Source organism: Micropterus salmoides, unplaced genomic scaffold (genome assembly GCF_014851395.1).
Source record: "Micropterus salmoides isolate LMB-PRFRI ecotype aquatic unplaced genomic scaffold, ASM1485139v1 Ms_hic_scaffold_7, whole genome shotgun sequence".
In the NCBI taxonomy this organism is placed as follows: domain Eukaryota; kingdom Metazoa; phylum Chordata; class Actinopteri; order Centrarchiformes; family Centrarchidae; genus Micropterus; species Micropterus salmoides.
In genome coordinates this window covers 13,429,496-13,449,135 of record NW_024044459.1, presented here as the reverse complement: position 1 = coordinate 13,449,135, position 19,640 = coordinate 13,429,496, and the positions used below count along the sequence as shown (strand labels likewise).

Below are 19,640 nucleotides of genomic sequence, written 5' to 3'. Positions count from 1 at the left end.
GTTATTATATAAATTGCAGATGGGAGTTTTAACTTTTTGGTACTAGAATAATAAAATCTATTGCTTTTTTAGTCCACTAGAAAACTTCTAAACAGAGAAATGTATCTTTTTAGATAAACAGATGTTGACAAAGTTTGACTTTAGGGACCTAATTGGAAGTTGGAAAAAGGTAATAAATTGCAATATATCTCAATATATTTAAAATCGCAATAAAATCGAATTGCAGCATAAATATCGTGATAATATCGTTTCGTGGGGCCTCTGGTGATTCCCACCCCCTAGTAATGGTGTAACGGTGAAATATTTGCTGCCTCACTAGTATGCTTTTACATATTTTTTGACAATCATGCTAAATCACCTACTTCTCTAAATATTTATATTTTTCCATACATTTATACTGATATTGATAATATGTCTCCAGGTTTGTGCAAGCTGAGTATGTGCATGTAACATAATTAAGTATATAGGTAAATGGTATGGTATGTGAGGGGTGGTGATGGCGCATAGATAAGATGCTTGCCTTCAGTGTGGGAGACCTGGGTTCGATGTCTCCCACTGTGAGACATCCACCATTGTGTCCCTGAGCAAGACACTTGACCCCTAGTTGCTCCAGAGGCGTGCAACCTCTGACATGTATAGCAATTGTAAGTTGCTTTGGATAAAAGCATCAGCTAAAAATGAATAAATGTAAAAATATATATATATATTAATGAGTATATTGTGTAATTATCTACCAGCTAATAATGAATTATTATTTGTTTCTTTCACAACTACAATACCTGCACCGCAGTCATGCCACATAAAATGTGGTGCTTTTAGATGTGAAGCCCCTCTTTGAACTGAGGGCGCTGTCCTATATGTTGTTTGCAGTGATTCTGATGATGCTCGAAATTCAGAATGAGGAAGACGGAGGAAAGCCTGTGACGGTGTTACTGTTTACTCATTGTATCGTCCCAGTCAAATTGTGTGTAAAATCTGGAAAAGCCCATTTATTCCTAATTTTGCTGAAAACCTATTTTGAATTCACAATGATCTTTGAGTCAAAAGAGTCACCTATTCAGTGTCCAACGTGGTCACAAACCGCCTTAATGTTCCTAAATTATGGTGGTGAAAAATGACCAGGACATTTGTTTTTCACACTGAAGTTGACCGTATCGTATCACTAGTTGTATCCCAATAGGAAAAAGTTTCATAATTACCGCATCAATTCTTGAGTTATAAAAACATGCTTGTCAAGGTCATTTTGAGGTCACAGTGACCTATCAGACCAAGTGTGAAATATAATAATTATTGAGTTATGGCCAAAAAAATGTGATTTGTGAGGTCACAGTGACCTTGATCTTTGAAAACCAAATTCCACTCAGTTCATCCTTGAGTCCAAGCAGACGTTTGTGCCAATTAAAAATTCCCTCAAGGCATTCGTAAAGAAAGGGACAGAACCCTAAAACATTATATTAGCGCAGAGGCGTAAAATGTTTATGAACAGACACAGAGACCAAATGTATTTGCAGAAATCAACAATTTCACATCCAGTTTCTTTATTAAACATGAAACTGTCATTTTTCATGATGAAATGCAGTACCACAACTAACTGAAAAAAGTTACACACCCACTATGGCTGAGATGCTGCAAAGAGCTGTTTAAAACCTGCTGGCCTAAATTTAATTGCTTAAAGTTTTTTGATGTCTGGAAGGATAGTCTCCAGAGGATCTATTAAAATCTACAATCATAAGATGTGAGCAGGAAGCAGCATAAATTATTGCATAAGGCTGGCTGTTTTCCCATAATACGTTTAAAACACTGAGTCTGTGTACAAAGAAAAACCCTGGTTAGTACGGCAAAGACAAAAAAAAAGTGTTTTTAACGACTAGAATAATATCTGAATAATAACACTGCTTTGATTTGAGGTTGATATACATTTAAATACACCTTATAGCCCCAGCAGCAACAGCGTGTAATAGGTTTCCCAGGTAATTACATAAGAGACTTAGAGTGTGACCTTGCACAAGGCCTATTGCAGGGATCATAGGTCGTGCAGATTAACACAGGGATGTCTTACTCTGACTGAGCACAGATCGGATTGGGCTTTAATATTCACAGTTGACTGGACGTATTGTATCAGCAGTTTCACTGGATTTGTTTGCTTTGTGTACATTTTTTAAGTTCAATAAAATGCCCATTTTTGCCATTTGCAGTCTGTCAGTTTGACAGACCACACATTGGACGGCATTCTGCAAAGACTGTGCTTAAATTAAAATGAATTTTAAATATGACAAACAAAACAAAAATGAACCCTGAATGATAATATTTGGGAGGAGTGTTTTCAACTCACCACTCATTGGACTGTAGCGTGGGAGAGTCGTTCTGTGCGATGTGATATAAGGCACTCATGGCATTCATGTTGAACAAGGGGGGTTTACGCTCCGCTAAAATAAGAAAAGATGGGAGAGTCAGCGATAGTTGGAGAAGAGTGATGTTTCTGTGCCAAAGTTTTCACAATCACCAATCAGCCTCTCCTCAAATTAAAAGTCTCAAAGTCATGCATGCAAGTCATGCATTTTTGCCCTCCTGTGTCATGAATATTTTTAAGCTGCTTAAATCAGCTGAACTTCTGACCGTACGGGCCTATAAATGCATTTTTTAACCAGTAGGTAGATGCGTGCTCACCCAGTTCAATACAGGTGATCCCCAGGGACCAGATGTCCACTTTCCCTTCGTACTGACCCTCGTCCATGGCTAGGATCACTTCTGGGGCCATCCTGAGGACAGAGAGAGATGCACATGCAAATGCACACACACACACACACACACACACACACACACTTTATTAAGTATGGGAAAAAAAAAAATCCACGAAAATGTCATAATCTGCTAAGCCTCTTTTTAAGACTCTGGTATGCTGTGATGGCAGCTCAGTTATTGGAATATATGTGTGTTTCTGTAAACATGGAGTGTGACAGTGTGTGTGTGAATTTAACACTACGAGTGAGACACTCTGTGTCATGAGAGTCCGTCACTTGTCCAGCTGTTTATGTGAAGCTTTTCCTTCACCATCAAAGCTGCATGTGTGTGAGTGAGTATTACAGTGGGTAAGGTAGAGCTGTTGATTTCTATACGAGAGGCTAACAACAGAGGGCATTACAGCTGCCTCTGTAACAAAATATAATGGATTGTGCTGTCCTTAAACATAAACCTAAGTCTTTTTCACACATGGAGCATGTAACGTTGCCTCATCAAGCTGTTAAAGTGCTATCTTTTTGTCAATCAGACAAAGGGTATAAATATGTAAATGTTCCTTTCAGATATGACAGAACAATTACAGAAAGAGCTGGAGAACAGCGGTGGGTGGGAAAACTATGGATATGAACGAAGAATAGTGTTCTCTCACAGGCTGCATCAATGATGACCATCGTGAGTACGAGGCACGCTCACCCCTCTTCTCTCGCTAAGTAATTTTCTTATGACTTCATCAATTATTAGTATAATTAGGTCCAACCTAAAATTGCCATGACTTCTATGTAAAATTTACTCAAACACTTAATTCAGACACAACAAGTAAAACTGCTAATCACATTCACGTAACATTGTGCATGTCTCGAGGCTTCAGAATAAAGCGTGCCTGTGTGCCAAGAAAATTCCTATGATTTATGAGACTGGATTCAGGTGTCATAATTCAGAAAACCCTGAGAGCATGATGGCAGCAACATGAACTACTCTCAAACATCCTCGAACTACTCGCAAAAACAATCAAAAAAGCCATTAAAGCAGCTACTCTAAGAATTTGTGACATCTATGCAAGAGAAAGCTGACCATAAATAAAAATATTCCAGTTCACGTTGGTTCTCTCAGAACATGTAGTCCTGCATGCTGCACTACCATATTCCCATGTCTTGTCTTGCATATACTGACCAATAAGGTGTTCCCACAAAGGAGTTGGCAGGTGAGGCAATGGAGGCAGAGCCAAAGTCGGCCAGTTTGACCTGACCCAGCTCAGTCAGTAGGATGTTACCAGCTTTCACATCTCTGGATGGGGAGAGGGGGATGAAGAGAGTGAGCATATGAACAGAAGATACAGGCATAGCGACCAAGAGACACCACATAAGTTCCAAAGATCTATTATGCATTACGCTTTTCCCTAGATATAAAGTGGTCACTGGCGGGGTGTATTTACATATGCCATATGTTAATTTTAATGGGTTTTATGTAATTTTAAATGGTCTGCAATGGGACCTGTGATGACACCAAACAGTCAAAAGGATTGATACTGTGCCTTTGTTGGACGCAAATCAAATTTGTCTGCCATAAAAGATAATATTATGGACACCAGAGACACAGGTTACCTCTTCATGGCAATGTTCAAGAAGAATAAAACGTAAATACAGACATAAGGTTTTATAGCCTAATTAGTAAACACTGCAATAAAGGGAGAACATGAGTGTCCCTCATCTAATCTTATCATGTTTTTGCTAAAGTCACTGTATGTTCCTGTTGGGAAATGTTTGCAACAAGGAAACAATCTGACTCACCTGTGAATCATATTATGGGAATGTAGGTAAGCCAGTCCTAGCAAGGCACCATGGGTAATGGCAGCAATTTCCATCTCTTGGAGTGGTTTCTTATGAACTTGGGGAGAAATATGTAAAATGGAAATGAGTAGGAACGCTCTTAAGACAGAGGAGAACTATGACTAATTACTACAGTCTACTAACTAATTTCATGAAGTCCCAAAAACAGGCCAAATGTCATGTGTATCTACGTTAGTGATAAGAAAAATAACACATTAATTCAGGTTGCTGCTTGCAGGTTTAAGCTTTGAATACCGGAAATGTTATTTGGACTTGTAGTGAACAACGGTGTGGATTTGTGCATTTTATATTGAATAAATTTGGTGCTACTCTAAATTTCTCTCCCCTCCCACAGAGAAGAAGGGGGAGGGGTCAAAGTTGCTTTCTCTAAGTGCTATCCCGACCATAAAACTGGCACCTTTTTGATTCTGAAGCTGATAATGCAGGGCCTGACTGTTAAACTGACAAAGGGACACGAACCAGCGATTAGCATTTCCCTGAACAGCCTATCAAAACTGGCCCCCCACACATGTTTCCGTGGCAACTGACCTTATTCTTTGTTTTATTACCACATCAAAGGGATACTCCTTGTCTCACCTAGGTGTGACACAATCCAGGACAGCCGAACTTTGAATGGCTAAGGACTGCAGTCTCCAAAGTCTCAAAGCGTTTAATTAAATCTTTAGTTACTTGATTACGTTTGCCTCTATTTGAGTAGTTATGTTAACTGTTGTTGCTATCTGTTGTTGATATTAGTGCTGAAACGAAAGTTTCTTGTGCAGCGTTTTTATTTTCAGCAAGACACTCCTTCATCTAATGTAATCCAAGCTTTCCTCATGTAACCTGAGCTCTCCCTAGTGGACGAAATAAGTATTACATGCACTCGTCAGAAATGCCGTTAAATGTATAAATATCCTGACCAATAATGTGACAATTGTTTCCTGTTACCAAATGCCTAGAACAGTACAACCGTTCGACCATTGAGGTTCGATTGTGGAAAATATTTGATTATAAGACGTGCAAATAGATTTCTTTTTAGACATTAAGATTAGAAAGGCAGTCCCATGGGAAACCTGAGACGCCCCCTGGGGAACCACGCCCCAGGCAACAAAAGAGCGACACATGACCTCTCGCTCTCTTCTCTTGGCTGTTGGCTCTCTTCCACTCTGCTCTGCTCGCTGGACGCTTTGGCACGCGTGTGGCGTGCCTCGCCAGGCAACGCCCAGACTCGGCCAGGTAACGTTAAATGACTTGCCCACGGACATTCAGCTTACTTTATAGTGCGCCAAGACATGATGTTGTTGTGATGCCAGCTGTAGCAGGATATTTGTGAGTGTCGCTGTCTGGAGCTGCTGTGCTGCTCTGGGACCGTCTCATCCTCTCATGTTAGCTTTGCAGCAGCAAGTACAGTCAGTTTGATAACCCACAACCTACCTAACATTAGTTACATTACTTGTGTGTCGTTGTTCACTCCAACATGGTATTTGTCATGGTATTGGATTTCTCCAGAATCGCTTTATGGTGCCGAGGAATATTCCGAGTTACAGTTGGAAATGCCATAATGAAAATTTACAAAAAAATGTCGAGTGTATATATACACACACACACATATATATATATATAAAAAAAACAAACACACACACATCGCACAGCCCTAGTAACAGGTCAGACCACATAACCATGTTAAGTTCATTTACAAGCAAGTAGCACCTGCTCCAAGAACCAACTTGTGGATTCTGCTGCAGTGATTGACCCTAAGCAATTATGGAGGACTTTGTTCTGTTTTTTAGAAAGGATTACATGTCTAAATGATAACAAATAACCACAGGAAACAACCACAGAACATGACGTTTTATGGGTTTTTAAGAGATGAATGCAGCCTTCTGATATGACAGTTCCTCATGTCTAGAAAGTGTAACCTCATGGGAAACCTCATGAACCAAGGTCATATAGTCTGGACAGATGTTCATATTCAGCTACTGAGCTACAAAGAAGAAAAATAAGGTAAAGAGTACAGACACATCTATTGCTGTCAACTAAACCTACAAGCACTTACTGAGACGCCCTAGCTCACAGAGTTAAACCATGTGAACCAAAACCAAAAGTGCAGTAAAGTTACAGCAACGATGAACACTTTTCATAAACCCAGCAGAGAATACAAACTACAGGTGTGATTACATGTCAAGGCCTCCTGGATACAGGACGGCTTCTCGTAACTTGGCCCAGTCACCATCTCAAACTAGTCTAGAGTGACCACTTCTACATCTGTTAGCTTGGACTGAAAACATGTGGACACAGCTAGCCTAGTTCTGTGCAGAGGTAATTAAATCTACCTACCTGTAAGCACCTGTAAAGCCAAGTAATTAACTAATTATGTTATATCTCGTTAGTTTAATCCGTACAATCACCCCAATGTAAAAACAGGGTTTTGAGACTGTTTCTTGGCTAGGCACAGTGACTTCTTGGGGGAAAAGATGTTAAGATAAACACCCTGATAAGGTCAATAAAAACAGGTTTGTAACTGTAAATATGTGGGTGGGTGAGCGCACATTAAACATTAATAAATACACTTACCCTCGAGTAAATCTGATGCGGAGCCCAGGCAGTACTCCATCACCAGCTGAAACAGAATACAGTTACAGCTGAACAACAAATCATTCACATGGTCGGTGGTCCATCCTAAAATATCTAGAATACAAAGCTTCAGTTCACGTTGTGTTTTGCAAACTGATCACATTATGGATTTCTGCAATGGAGGTGGTATTGATTACAACATATTCAGAGACACAGAAGTAGACAGTGGGAAAGACTAAAAGAAACAAAGACACAGACACAAACAAAGAGGGGAACTAGGACAAAAGGAGATGTGGAGAAGGATCCACTAACCCAGGCAGTGTTGTCTTTCAAGTAGCAGCCTTTGTACTCGATTGTGTTTGGGTGTCGCAGCTGTCCCAAAAACTTGACCTCCTTAATGATGTCCTGCCACTTCTGCCAAAAACAAATTCAGACACACAGATGGTTACACACTACAGGTACAATCACGGAAACACTGAAGTGGACATTGCTGGGACTTTGATTACAATGGTGCAGCTGGCCTCACCGTAGTAACCACTCACACAGGTATTATGGCTTTTCTACATTTTTATTTACCATTGTACATAGACAGAAATGTTTTTTCAAAAAAAAAAAAGAAAGCTAGCTCTCTGCTAACCAGAAGAGCTGATACAGCAACTGAAAGACTCAGCTAGTAAGGAATAGTCTGATGATGTCATGCATTAAAATCATCACTCATATGTTAATAAAACGAAAGTTTAATAAACCACAGAGTGAGGGACATGTTTGTTCCAAACTTCTCATCCGGTGGTGATTAATTTAATTATTTTCAAATAGTGTTTGTTCCTATAGAGTAACTAGCCATCACAAATGAGACAACTCGCATTCTTACAAGCTAGTGTCGATCTACTGGGTTTGTGCAGCAGCAATAGAAATAAACGTTTTCTGACTGGCCTAGCCAAATGTCCATGTGACCTTGGGTTTGAAATATGGAGACACAACCACCAAATTGTTGTGATGCATTTATAGTTGCACCTTGGATTTGCAAGGCAAAGTTTGGCATATTTCCTGTGCGTGTTAGTCTTTCTTACTTCGGTAGTCTGCTTGCCATTGTAGGACATCTTTTTGATGGCCACCACCTCATTGGAGTAGGAGTTACGTGCCTGGAGAAGAAAACAGAGAGATCAGATTCAAATAAAGTTTTGAAATTTGAGTCTAACAACTCACAGACAGACAACTCTCACAAATATACATACAGTAAACGTCTCACAAGACATCACTGGACCTCCTATAGTGTTTTTGGGTCCCCTGGCCACAACACATTTTAAAAAGAATCTGGCGTGAATAAATTAGGAAACCACATTGATCTACAGGTGCATATAATTAGAATATCATCAAAAAGTTGATTTATTTCAGTAATTCCATTCAAAAAGTGAAACTTGGATATTATATTCATTCATTACACACGGACTGATATATTTCAAATGTTTATTTCATTTAATTGTGATGATTAAAACTGACAACTAATGGAAATCCCAAATTCAGTATCTCCGAAAATTAGAATATTACTTAAGACCAATACAAAACAAGGATTTTTTTATAATGTTGGCCAACTGAAAAGTATGAACATGAAAAGTATGAGCATGTACAGCACTCAATACTTAGTTGGGGCTCCTTCTGCCTGAATTACTGCAGCAATGCGGCGTGGCATGGAGTCGATCAGTCTGTGGCACTGCTCAGGTGTTATGAGAGCCCAGGTTGCTCTGATAGTGGCCTTCAGCTCTTCTGCATTGTTGGGTCTGGTGTATCGCATCTTCCTCTTCACAATACCCCATAGATTTTCTATAGGGTTAAGGTCAGGCGAGTTTGCTGGCCAATTAAGAACAGGGATAACATGGTCCTTAAACCAGGTACTGGTAGCTTTGGCACTGTGTGCAGGTGCCAAGTCCTGTTGGAAAATGAAATCTGCATCTCCATAAAGTTGGTTAGCAGCAGGAAGCATGAAGTGCTCTAAAACTTCCTGGTAGACGGCTGTGTTGACCTTGGACCTCAGAAAACACAGTGAATGTGTGAATCTCCCCCACATTTTTGAATGGGTTTTGTTTCACAATCCTCTCCAGGGTGCGGTTATCCCTATTGCTTGTACACTTTTTTCTACCACATCTTTTCCTTCCCTTCGCCTCTCTATTAATGTGCTTGGACACAGAGCTCTGTGAACAGCCAGCCTCTTTAGCAATGACCTTTTGTGTCTTGCCCTCCTTGTGCAAGGTGTCAATGGTCGTCTTTTGGACAGCTGTCAAGTCAGCAGTCTTCACCATGATTGTGTAGCCTACAGAACTAGACTGAAAGACCATTTAAAGGCCTTTGTAGTTGTTTTGAGTTAATTAGCTGATTAGAGTGTGGCACCAAGTGTCTTCAATATTGAAACTTTTCACAATATTCTAATTTTCGGAGATACTGATTTTGGGCTTTTCATTTCATTTCATTCAAATTAAAAAGGAATGAACACTTGAAATATCAGTCTGAGTGGAATGAATGTATACATTATACAAGTTTCACTTTTTGAATGGAATTACTGAAATAAAGCAACTTTTTGATGATATTCTAATAACATGACCAGCACCTGTAAACACACTGTCGAGAGGTAAATTATTATTATTATTTAGAACAATCCATATTCCTGAAAAATATTATCTTGACAGTTTTCACATATTATTATATAAGCATCATGCTTTTGCACACGCATGTATTATGTAATAACAGAGTGGGAAAGCAAGGAAAAGATTCTCCCAATTGAAAAGGAAATAGTTTTCATTAGACAGTAACTCAGTAGCACTTTACTTTAACCCCCCCAATTGAGCATTTATAAGCATTATATAAATATTTAATAAATGGTTTGTAACACACTATAATGTAGTTGTACCAAGATATAAGTACATTTAAGTGTTTTCTTAAAGTACAGCATTTGTCAACAATTATAACTTCTCCTATGGAGGACACATTTTATATTTATATTTTATATTATATAACTGTCTATTGTTTTTGACTCGGCTATATTGGCTCAGTAAACACATATCTGCTTACAAATAAATTAGTGTGGAATAAACCATATTATTAATTGTAATATCTTACGAGTAATATCTTCTGATCGAGTTTTGGTCTATAAATTAGCAGGATAAATTCAATGCATGCATCATAATCCGTGCACAAAGCGATACATCTAAACCAGAGAGGTACTGAAGGAACAGATTCTCTCATTTAAACAAATGTCCTCTTGATCAAAGAACCCAACAACATGGTTAGAAGAAGCCAGCGGGTAAGTGATTTGTGCTTATTCGACAGCTACTGTAAGTGTCTGAGTTTTCTGTGCACGTCCACATGACCATGCTAAACCTGTGGCGTTAACCTCAAAAGGCATTTGGCCTTATGGACAGTTACACTGCGGCTCAGCCTAAGCTATTCCCATTTGACTTTTTTTTTTAGATTAATTTGATCCTTCTGGTGTAGTGTATAGATATATGACTATACAGAGGGTGGGAAAGTCATTCAATTCAATTTTATTTATATAGCGCCAAATCACAACAACAGTTATCTCACAGCGCTTTTCATAAAAGAGCAGGTCTAGACCGTACTCTGTGATGATATTTACAGAAGCCCAACAGTTCCCACCAAGAGCAAGCACTAGGCGACAGAGGCAAGGAAAAACTTCCTTTTAAGAGGCAGAAACCTCGAGCAGAACCATGGCTCAGGGTGGGCGGCCATCTGCCTCGACCGGTTGGGGTGAGAGAGAGAGAGAGAGAGAGAGAGAGAGATGTAAGGAGAGAGAGAGGGGAGGGAGGCAGCCTACACAATATACACACAGAGGTAATGACAAAGTCATGTAACACTAAAATATTGAAATACAGTCAGGCTAATTGTCACTGCAGAAGAAAGTGGGTGTATCAATAACAGGCCAATTCATTCAACATACACTATAGTGGTGTGTGTTCAAAGGCCTGTGTGAAGGGCCTGCATACTCAGTAAGGGCAATTATTCTTATTCTCTTCTATAATGGAGTTCCCTCTTAGTCTTCACATGCATAAACTATGTTTCATGTTACATGCACTTCTTTGACCATGCATACATAGACAGTAATAACCTTGGGAACATGCATGCATTTACAGGGGTAGTCACTGTACTGTTCCCGTCTCTCATGCATTTACATTACATTTTTACAGTATTAGTATTGCAGACGTTTACTCATTAAATGTTGAAATGAAAATACAACTAAATCAAAGTCTCTTAAAACACTGCTTATTGCCTGAGGCTGTTCAGTGGATCAGTGGTTAGTATTACCACCTCAGCGCAATAAGGACCACAGTTTTGAAGGTGTTTGCATGTTCTCCCCATGTTTACATCAGTTTGTGTGCTCTGAGATTTCTCCCACAGTGAGATGTATCTCACTGTCGAGCTGACGAAATCCTGATGGGAGGAACGGAAGTTCTGATCGATTTAAATGTAGATATGCTCATGTGATTCGCCACCAGTTATTAGCAAAAAGCTTAATGAGCATCAAGTGATTTTCAGACCTTTTCTCCCCTCTGGATTTAGTCTTTCAGTCCAACGCAGACTACACTGCCGTCTAGGAGGTTATTGGGACCAAGTGCAGTTTGAGATGAAGACTGCAGACACCACACAGGGCTGATTAAGTACTTCAATTCCTCTCAAAGTTTTTCAGGCCAACATTTTTTCCTTTTTATTTACAGTTTATATTCTCCTCAAAAGACAATTAATCACAGTAAGGCAGCAGGCAGTAAAGGGCAGTTCCCCTTGTAGTAAAGCTGCAAATGCAACATAATCTATTATAACATATCAGGACTTTATTGATGAAACTAAGCGTGATTTAAGTACAGCTAATACATTAACCATGCAACAATTTACATAGTATTCCTATACGTTTTTGATTATATATTTCTTAGCAGATCAGTAATTTCACCATTTAAACTTTGAAGAAATTGTATGTCTTTATTTGGGTAAAAAAAAATCTATGGACTACGTTCCTTGAAGCTGCTCTGGCTAACAGCTAAAGCTAGCAGTGTACCAGTTGTAATGTGGACAGCATAAGTGTGTCAGTGAGCATAGCGCTGGCATCAGGGCAGGATTTAGACGCACACTGGAGCCTGTTAGCTAGAGGGCACCAAGGCTACTAGCTATGTATTGGGGGTGCGTGTGTGCGTGTGTGTGTGTGCGCGCACGCACATGTAAATGACATGGGATGGACGAGGATAGTAAAGCCCTGCCAGCCAAGAAAATCAGGCCCCACTATCGACAGCTTCTATTTTTCCATACCAATAAAACAGCTGTCTTAGGAGGGAGGGAGGAAGCTTATCGCCCCTAGCCCTGCATCTGGAGGAGAGGAGATGAGAAGAGAGGAGATGAATGAACTGAAGAGGAGAGAAGAAGGGAAGAAATGAAGAGAGAGCAGAGAGATGTGGCAGGCTTTCACCCCACCCCCCCCTGCACGCAGCTTTAAAATCAAAGGCTTGATGAGTAATTAGTGATGATGACATTAAAAAGAAGGCTACAGAGAAAGTGTTGAGAGAGAATCTGTCTCCACTTAATTGCATTCAAAGAGCCATAATGTAGCAGGCTACACTTACGTGTGTACAAATCAGTGAATCGATAAATGAAACTGAGGGTAACTCGTGAATAAATAATTCAAAGCGATATTCGTGTATTAATATTCATTTGTAATGGATATTGTAGTGAACAACGGTGTGGATTTGTGAATTCTATATTGAATAAATTTGGAGCTACTCCAAATTCCTCTCCCCTCCCCCAGAGAAGAAGGGGGGGGTCAAAGTTGCTTTCTCTAAGTGCTATCCCGACCATAAAACTGGCACCTTTTTGATTCCGAAGCTGATAACGCGGGGCCTGACTGTTAAACTGACAAAGGGACACGAACCAGCGATTAGCATTTCCCTGAACAGCCTATCAAAACTGGCCCCCCACACATGTTTCCGTGGCAACTGACCTTGCTCTTTGTTTTATTATCCCATCAAAGGGGGACACCCCTGCCTCACCCAAGTTGTGACATAACCCAGAAAGCCGAACTTTGGATGACCAGGGACTGGAGTCTCCAAGGACTCAAAGCATTTAATTAAGTTTAATTAAATCTTTAGTTACCTGATTACGTTTGCCTCTATTTGAGTAGTTATGTGTATGTAAGATGTTGTTGCTATCTGTTGTTGATATTAGTGCTGAAAAGAGTCTAAATAAGTTACTTTTGCAGTGTTTTTATTTTCAGCAAGACACTCCCTCATCTAATGGAATCAATGCTTGTTCATAATACTTTCCTACAAAATTCCTTTAGAAATGATGTTAAAGAAATGTCTTACTATACTCTTAATCGCCGGCTTGAATTTAAGGATGAATCAACAATAATTTCCTAAGGAGAGATGATCTTGGATTAATCTAAGCTTTCCTCATGTAACCGGAGCTCCCCCAAGTGGATGAAATAAATATTACATACCCTCGTTGGAAATGCCGTTAAATGTATAAATATCCTGACCAATAATGTGACAATGTGTAATTGTTTCCTGTTACCAAATGCTTAACTTAGAACAGTACAACCGTTTGACCATTGAGGTTCGATTGTGGAAAATATTTTATTATAATACGCGCAAATAGATTTATTTTCCTTTAGACATTAAGTTTAGGAAGGCAGTCCCTTGGGAAACCTGAAACGCCCTCTAGGGAACCACGCCCCAGGCAACAAAAGAGCGACACGCGACGTCGTTCGCCCTCTTCTCTTCCTATTCCGCTCGGCTCTCTGGACGCTTCGGCACGCGTCTGCCTAGCCAGGCAACGCCCTCAGAGTCCACCAGCGAAACAGGCCTTTTGTTCGCTTGAAGCTACACACGTGAAGTGCCGCGACATCGATCTGCCAGTTTGTTTAGTTTCTTTCTTTCTTTGTTTTGTTAAAGTTATCAGTCCGTTAAGTTACACTGGACTAATTCAGGAACGACCAAGTTCCATTTTTAAGCTTTTCCGTCGAGCCAACTTCACCGAGGTCAGACCAAGCCACGTGGTCTCGCCAGCTGCAACGAAGGAAACCTGAAAACAGCCGAATTGCCAGACGGAGGACGGCGTTTTCTTCAGTCAGACACGGAGAACCCTGGAGAATCCCTAGCAAAAAGCCAGGATCGGGCAGCTAGCGTGGGACCCGTGCAACAGGCCAAAAGCAGGCTGTCGACAAGCCGTGAGACCTAACCAACATTCTTTGGTCAGAGATTTACTTTTAACTCCTAAACTCATAGCGTTAGCTTACTTTCATTAGTTCCCCTCTGCTGTATGAGTCAAATGCTTCCCACAATCGAACCTCCATTTCTCATTGTTCAGCAATTGTTTATTTTCCCTGTATTCAACCATCTTTTTATCACATTAGTTAGAGAATAAATTCACTGTAATATAATCAAGAACTGTGTGTGTTGCCTATTTCTACATCCCTGCCAAGAGAATTGACCCTTCAGATATGAGACTGACTGACTGATTCAAGATAATTGAGCGATTATTAACTAACTGATCACTAGTAATAATTGTATAATTATTAAAACTACCTAGAGGACCGGAGACTCTAGGATTATAACAACTCCGGTGGTGCCCTGGAACGAGGAATAAAATTTGATTTTATGAATATTAAAATTTATAATTGGGTATTAATTCTAATAAATTAATATAAATAAATAAAATAATAAAATAACTAAATCTAGGTTTGCTACAATATGATGGTCCAGCCTATGGTTCACTTGCTTTCTTTCATTCTGAACTGTGAAAGTCAAGCTAAATGAACAGCCAATAAAATTCACCACTTGTCATTTTACTCCCACAAGCCAGTAACATTCAAACCTTTTCAGATTAAATTGATAAACTCTGAAACTTTGTCTGAACAGACTTACAGTGCTGTCAAATGGTGTTGAATAGTGAGACTCAGTACAACACACACACACACACACACACACACACACGCACACACACTGGAAGCAAATGCCTGAGAAAAAGAAGTTTTATTCCTAGATTGTCATCTGAATGTCCTGATAATATGGCCGTAACAACAGTTGGAAGACCATTTATTCACTTCCTATACATCAAACCAAGGATCTCTTTGAACAGATTCCAGTTTTCGATGCTGTCCTTCAATCCGTGTTTAAAACTCTTTCAAGGACTTTCAAGAACCTTCATGGCCAAAGTACACAAAACTGAGAATTGCCACTTACGAAGTAGACAGCCCCAAAGCTGCCATGTCCGATCTCGTGCAGGTCACAGAAGACATCTTCGGGGTCATCTTTGAAGAAGAGGTCGGCCAGCTCGGGATCCTTCGGCACCCCTTTCCGTGTGGACGACGGCATTATGGGCTGGACATGGGCTAGGCGCCGGGGACCACGCTCACATACACACTACTGCTGCTGCTACCGCCACCAGATGTCCACGACGGGCCCGGCATTGGCCAGCTAGACCTGGGAAACAGAAGTGAAGAAGACAGGCGATGAGCTGATTATACTGTTATTGCTGTGCACTGCACACGATTGTGACATTTGTTTCCTTCAGGCCAACTACGCAGGTCCTCTTCAATGCAACAGAATATTTATTAACACAAGACTTTTAATAACAGGTTGTAGATTATATTATATTGATAGTAATTTAATCAGTGTTTTACATTAATTGAAATAATAACATATATGCCAAAGCATCAAATTATACTGACACAGACAGATTTAGATCAAGACATTGTTTGACTTAATGTTCTTTCACAGTCCCATCCAAGAATGTTTGTGTGCATGTGTACGCCTTTCCATGAGTGTCTGCATTTGTGCGTCTTGTGGACAGTTGATAGGTGATAAGACTGGAAAAAAGACAGTCATATGATGAAGACTAGCTGTCTAGTCCTGCTGCTCATCCAAGTCACAGTCACACAAAAGCGCGCGCACACACACGCACACGCACACACACACACACACTTGACAGCTGAAGCTGAGTCACTGATGCATCATTTACACACATGTAACAGTTGCCTGTATGCGTGCAGGCACACACACACGAATGCTAAATGTTTTCTATCACAAGGCTGCAGCCAGTCCGTCAAGCGTGTACGCATCCTGGACACCCTGCTCCAGTTAGCTTCGCTGCACATGCATCACACACATTTGCACACATGCACACAGTCACACTCTCTCTCCTATTCCAGTTTCTCTCTCCCCCTTTTCTGTCTACCATGAAATCTCCGTGCACATCAGCCAGATGCAGCAAGCAAATCTGGCTCCAAAGGCCAGCCCCACACAGAGCAAGCTGACATACAGGCAGAGGCAGTAAGACACACAGGCACCCAGACCAAGACACTAAGCATCAGCATCATCCTAATCCCTTGCTCTTAAAGGGATCTAAGCCATTACACCCACTCCAAAAATATCAGTCTTAAAGTCCTCTGTCCTCTGTTCCATGGCACCAGATGCTTAAAAATGGCAGCCTTAAAGTTTTTTGGGGGATTACTTGAGGTATGGACTTCTAAGGCTATACTATTTCATTGAAGAACTTGAACAATGACATTAATGTGGACGTCCCAATTCAAAATGTTTCTCCCGATCTTAATGTGATAGTTTTTGTTATAATTATCTGCACATTGCATTATGTTTGGTAAAATCCAGTGACATTTTAAATAAAACAACATAATTTACAAGGAAATATGAAAGGTACACAACACCCAAGGTATCAAGTGTGGCCTCAAGGTTCAGCATCATCATATTCTCAGTAACACTGTCTCACGGCAGCTCAAAAGCTTTGTGATGGCAGTGGGGTGGGGGGCGATGAGCATCTTGTCCTACTAACTATCCGTGCGGCAGACGAGAGCAGACCGTTGGTCAAGTAAGAATCAACAAAGACATGCATGCTGCCTCTTGTTACCTTCTGTATAGGCCTACTGAAGCACCATGCCAACCTGCTCAATCTACAAAGTTCAACAACTTGCACAACATCTCAGCATTGGAAGTGGCAGCCAGTTGTACTACGGCCTGACTAAAGTCCATTTCATGGCATCAAGCTTTGATTTCTCTCTACGAATGTCGAAGAATGTGTATGGAAACCACGGTGGTGTTGTCACATAAACAACAGGCATGGTTTTAGTTTACCCACTTACATAATGTGAAAGATCAAATATTCAGGCTTACATGCTTATTGCCACAAGGTATCTCTTGGTCACGGAATCATTTTTGAGAAACATGAAACCCCATAGCTGAGACCTCCATGTCTGTGATAGATAGGAGTGGCGAACAGCATAGCAATGTAACTGCATGCAACCTGTAGGCTGCAGATGCTATTCATGGTTCCTAGCATGTTCAATGAAAAAGCACTTGTTTACACTGCTATACTTTCATTAGATGATTCCTGTTATTCTGGTTCTTCAGATATCTGATCAGTGGACTTTTTAGCACTGAAAGCTGCAAATTGGCCATCAATACTTGTTGATTTATTACTATGCATGCTATAACTTCATCATTGTACCATATACTTACTCAACAAATAAGGCCTTGCAAGAAAGTCATGCAGTGTCTCTATTTGTGCGTGTGTTTATACCCATGTCTGAGTGTGTATTTTACTGTGTGTGTGTGTGTGTGTGTGTGTGTGTGTGTGTGTTCTATTGGTTTACCTACGGTATGAACTTGTGTGTCCATGTGTGTTAGTGAATCTGCGTATGTGTCTTCTGGTTGCATCAGTCCTGTCTGTCTCTCATCTCTCCTCCTTGAGCTCTCCAGATAGCTCCTGAAATAAAGCCTGACAACCACCATCTCAACCCTCGAACCATCAAAAACTCGCCCAGAGCACGAGCATGCGCACGCACACACAGTACAACTGCTTTCACTAATAGAAAATGTGACAAGAAGGAAAAGGTAACAAAATAATAAAGAAAAACAAAAAATGGGGAAAGAAGGATTAAGAAAATTGGGGAGAGAGAAAAAGAAAGTCCGGACAACAGACAGACAGAAAAACAGACAGACCTACTGCGAGTCAGCGAGCAGTTTTACCCCATGTGAAGGAGCTTTGAACCACAATGATGGAAGGAGTCGGCGGATGAGTAAAAGATAAAAATGGAGCAAATGAACACTAAAGTCATGTGATCACTCTGGGGACTCTGCACACCTCCCTCTCACCCTCTTTTCCACTCCTCCTCCTCCTCTTCCTCCTCTAAGATGTGTGAAGTGATGCAATGTGGCAACAACAGGTTGTAACACGGGGGACTTGGTAAAGCTGTTACTAGTCCGGCAAAGCCCAGTGTTTGGACAGTTCACCCTGAGTGTGTGTGTGCGCATGTGCACGCGAGTGTGTGTGTGCTTGTGTGGTTACTGTGGATCTATGAATGGTATTGTGCAGAGAGAGCTGATTAGGCAAATGGCTTAGACAGATTAAATGCTTGATGTGTGTGAGCATATGTTAATTCTTTACTATATGTGCACTGCTACACACCACTGCATGACACTGTACGTATGTGCAGGTGTGCATTACTGTGTTTGTGCAGGAACAAGCAGCTTGCATGCAAGCACCAGTGTCTGAGTGAGTGACTGAGACGGCGTGTCAGTGGCTTAGTGTGGGGTTGGGTAAAGGTGCTAAAAGATTTGCTATATACAATGAACTATACATCATAAAAACAAATTATATTTAAAAGAGATTATACGGTTTATGCTAATATGGCCTGAACACACACACACACCTAAAAACACACTTTTGAAAGACAATAAAAATAATTTTGCACTGAAAGACTTGATAGCTAATGTCATTAGCTATCTTGCCCGAGAAATTTGAAAACATAATATGTTTTGTTAATACCCCTGAATTTATTCTGGCAGCATAAAAAAACAAAACACACACACACACACACACACACACACACACACACACACACACAGAGTGACTCAACAATGACTAGCTGATTTCCAATATTTCACATCGGTACAATTAATTTTTACATCAGTAGACACACTCTAATAGATACATGAACTTATTGTGGGATTCAGTCTTCTGTATCTGTACATGCACACATACATATTTCAAATGTTAGCCAAAGTTCAACATGCAAACACAATTAACACACACATACTGTACACCCTTCCTCCCCCAGGCCCCCTGTCGGTGCCGTTATGACTAATTGATGTACCAACATGTTGTTGTTGCAGGGCCAAGTCCATCAGGCTGGTGGTAATGACCACATACTGCAACAGACAGATTTAAATGGGATATCACACTGTCTACTGTATATACACACACACACACACACACACACACACACACACACACATAACAAAAAGGTAGAAATGTAAAGTTGATTGCCTGTAGTGACATTGTTTGACATGCATTTAGTAGGAACTTGAATTTAGAAAAAAATTCTAGTTCTTGCAAATAATGCAGGGGTGGTTGAATCACTCTTGCAAGTGCAAGATCACAAGGATTAAAGAGGGCTGACACATATTCTTCTCTTTTCTGATGACGTTATTGTAA

General features: G+C 40.4%; 1 protein-coding gene across 4 annotated transcripts in view; it reads right to left on the bottom strand.

The window, feature by feature from the left end:
- Positions 1-19,640, bottom strand: part of taok3a (TAO kinase 3a) — an 84,406-nt gene that overhangs the window by 27,513 nt on the left and 37,253 nt on the right. For all 4 annotated transcript variants that reach the window (XM_038702437.1, XM_038702436.1, XM_038702439.1 and 1 more), the window contains 8 exons: positions 15,374-15,613; positions 8,210-8,281; positions 7,452-7,553; positions 7,140-7,185; positions 4,527-4,623; positions 3,910-4,023; positions 2,668-2,759; positions 2,333-2,426 (listed from right to left, as the gene is read on the bottom strand). In XM_038702437.1, coding sequence (XP_038558365.1) covers positions 2,333-2,426; positions 2,668-2,759; positions 3,910-4,023; positions 4,527-4,623; positions 7,140-7,185; positions 7,452-7,553; positions 8,210-8,281; positions 15,374-15,505 — 749 coding nt within the window. In that variant the 5' untranslated portion in view covers positions 15,506-15,613. The remainder of the gene's footprint in view (positions 1-2,332; positions 2,427-2,667; positions 2,760-3,909; positions 4,024-4,526; positions 4,624-7,139; positions 7,186-7,451; positions 7,554-8,209; positions 8,282-15,373; positions 15,614-19,640) is intronic.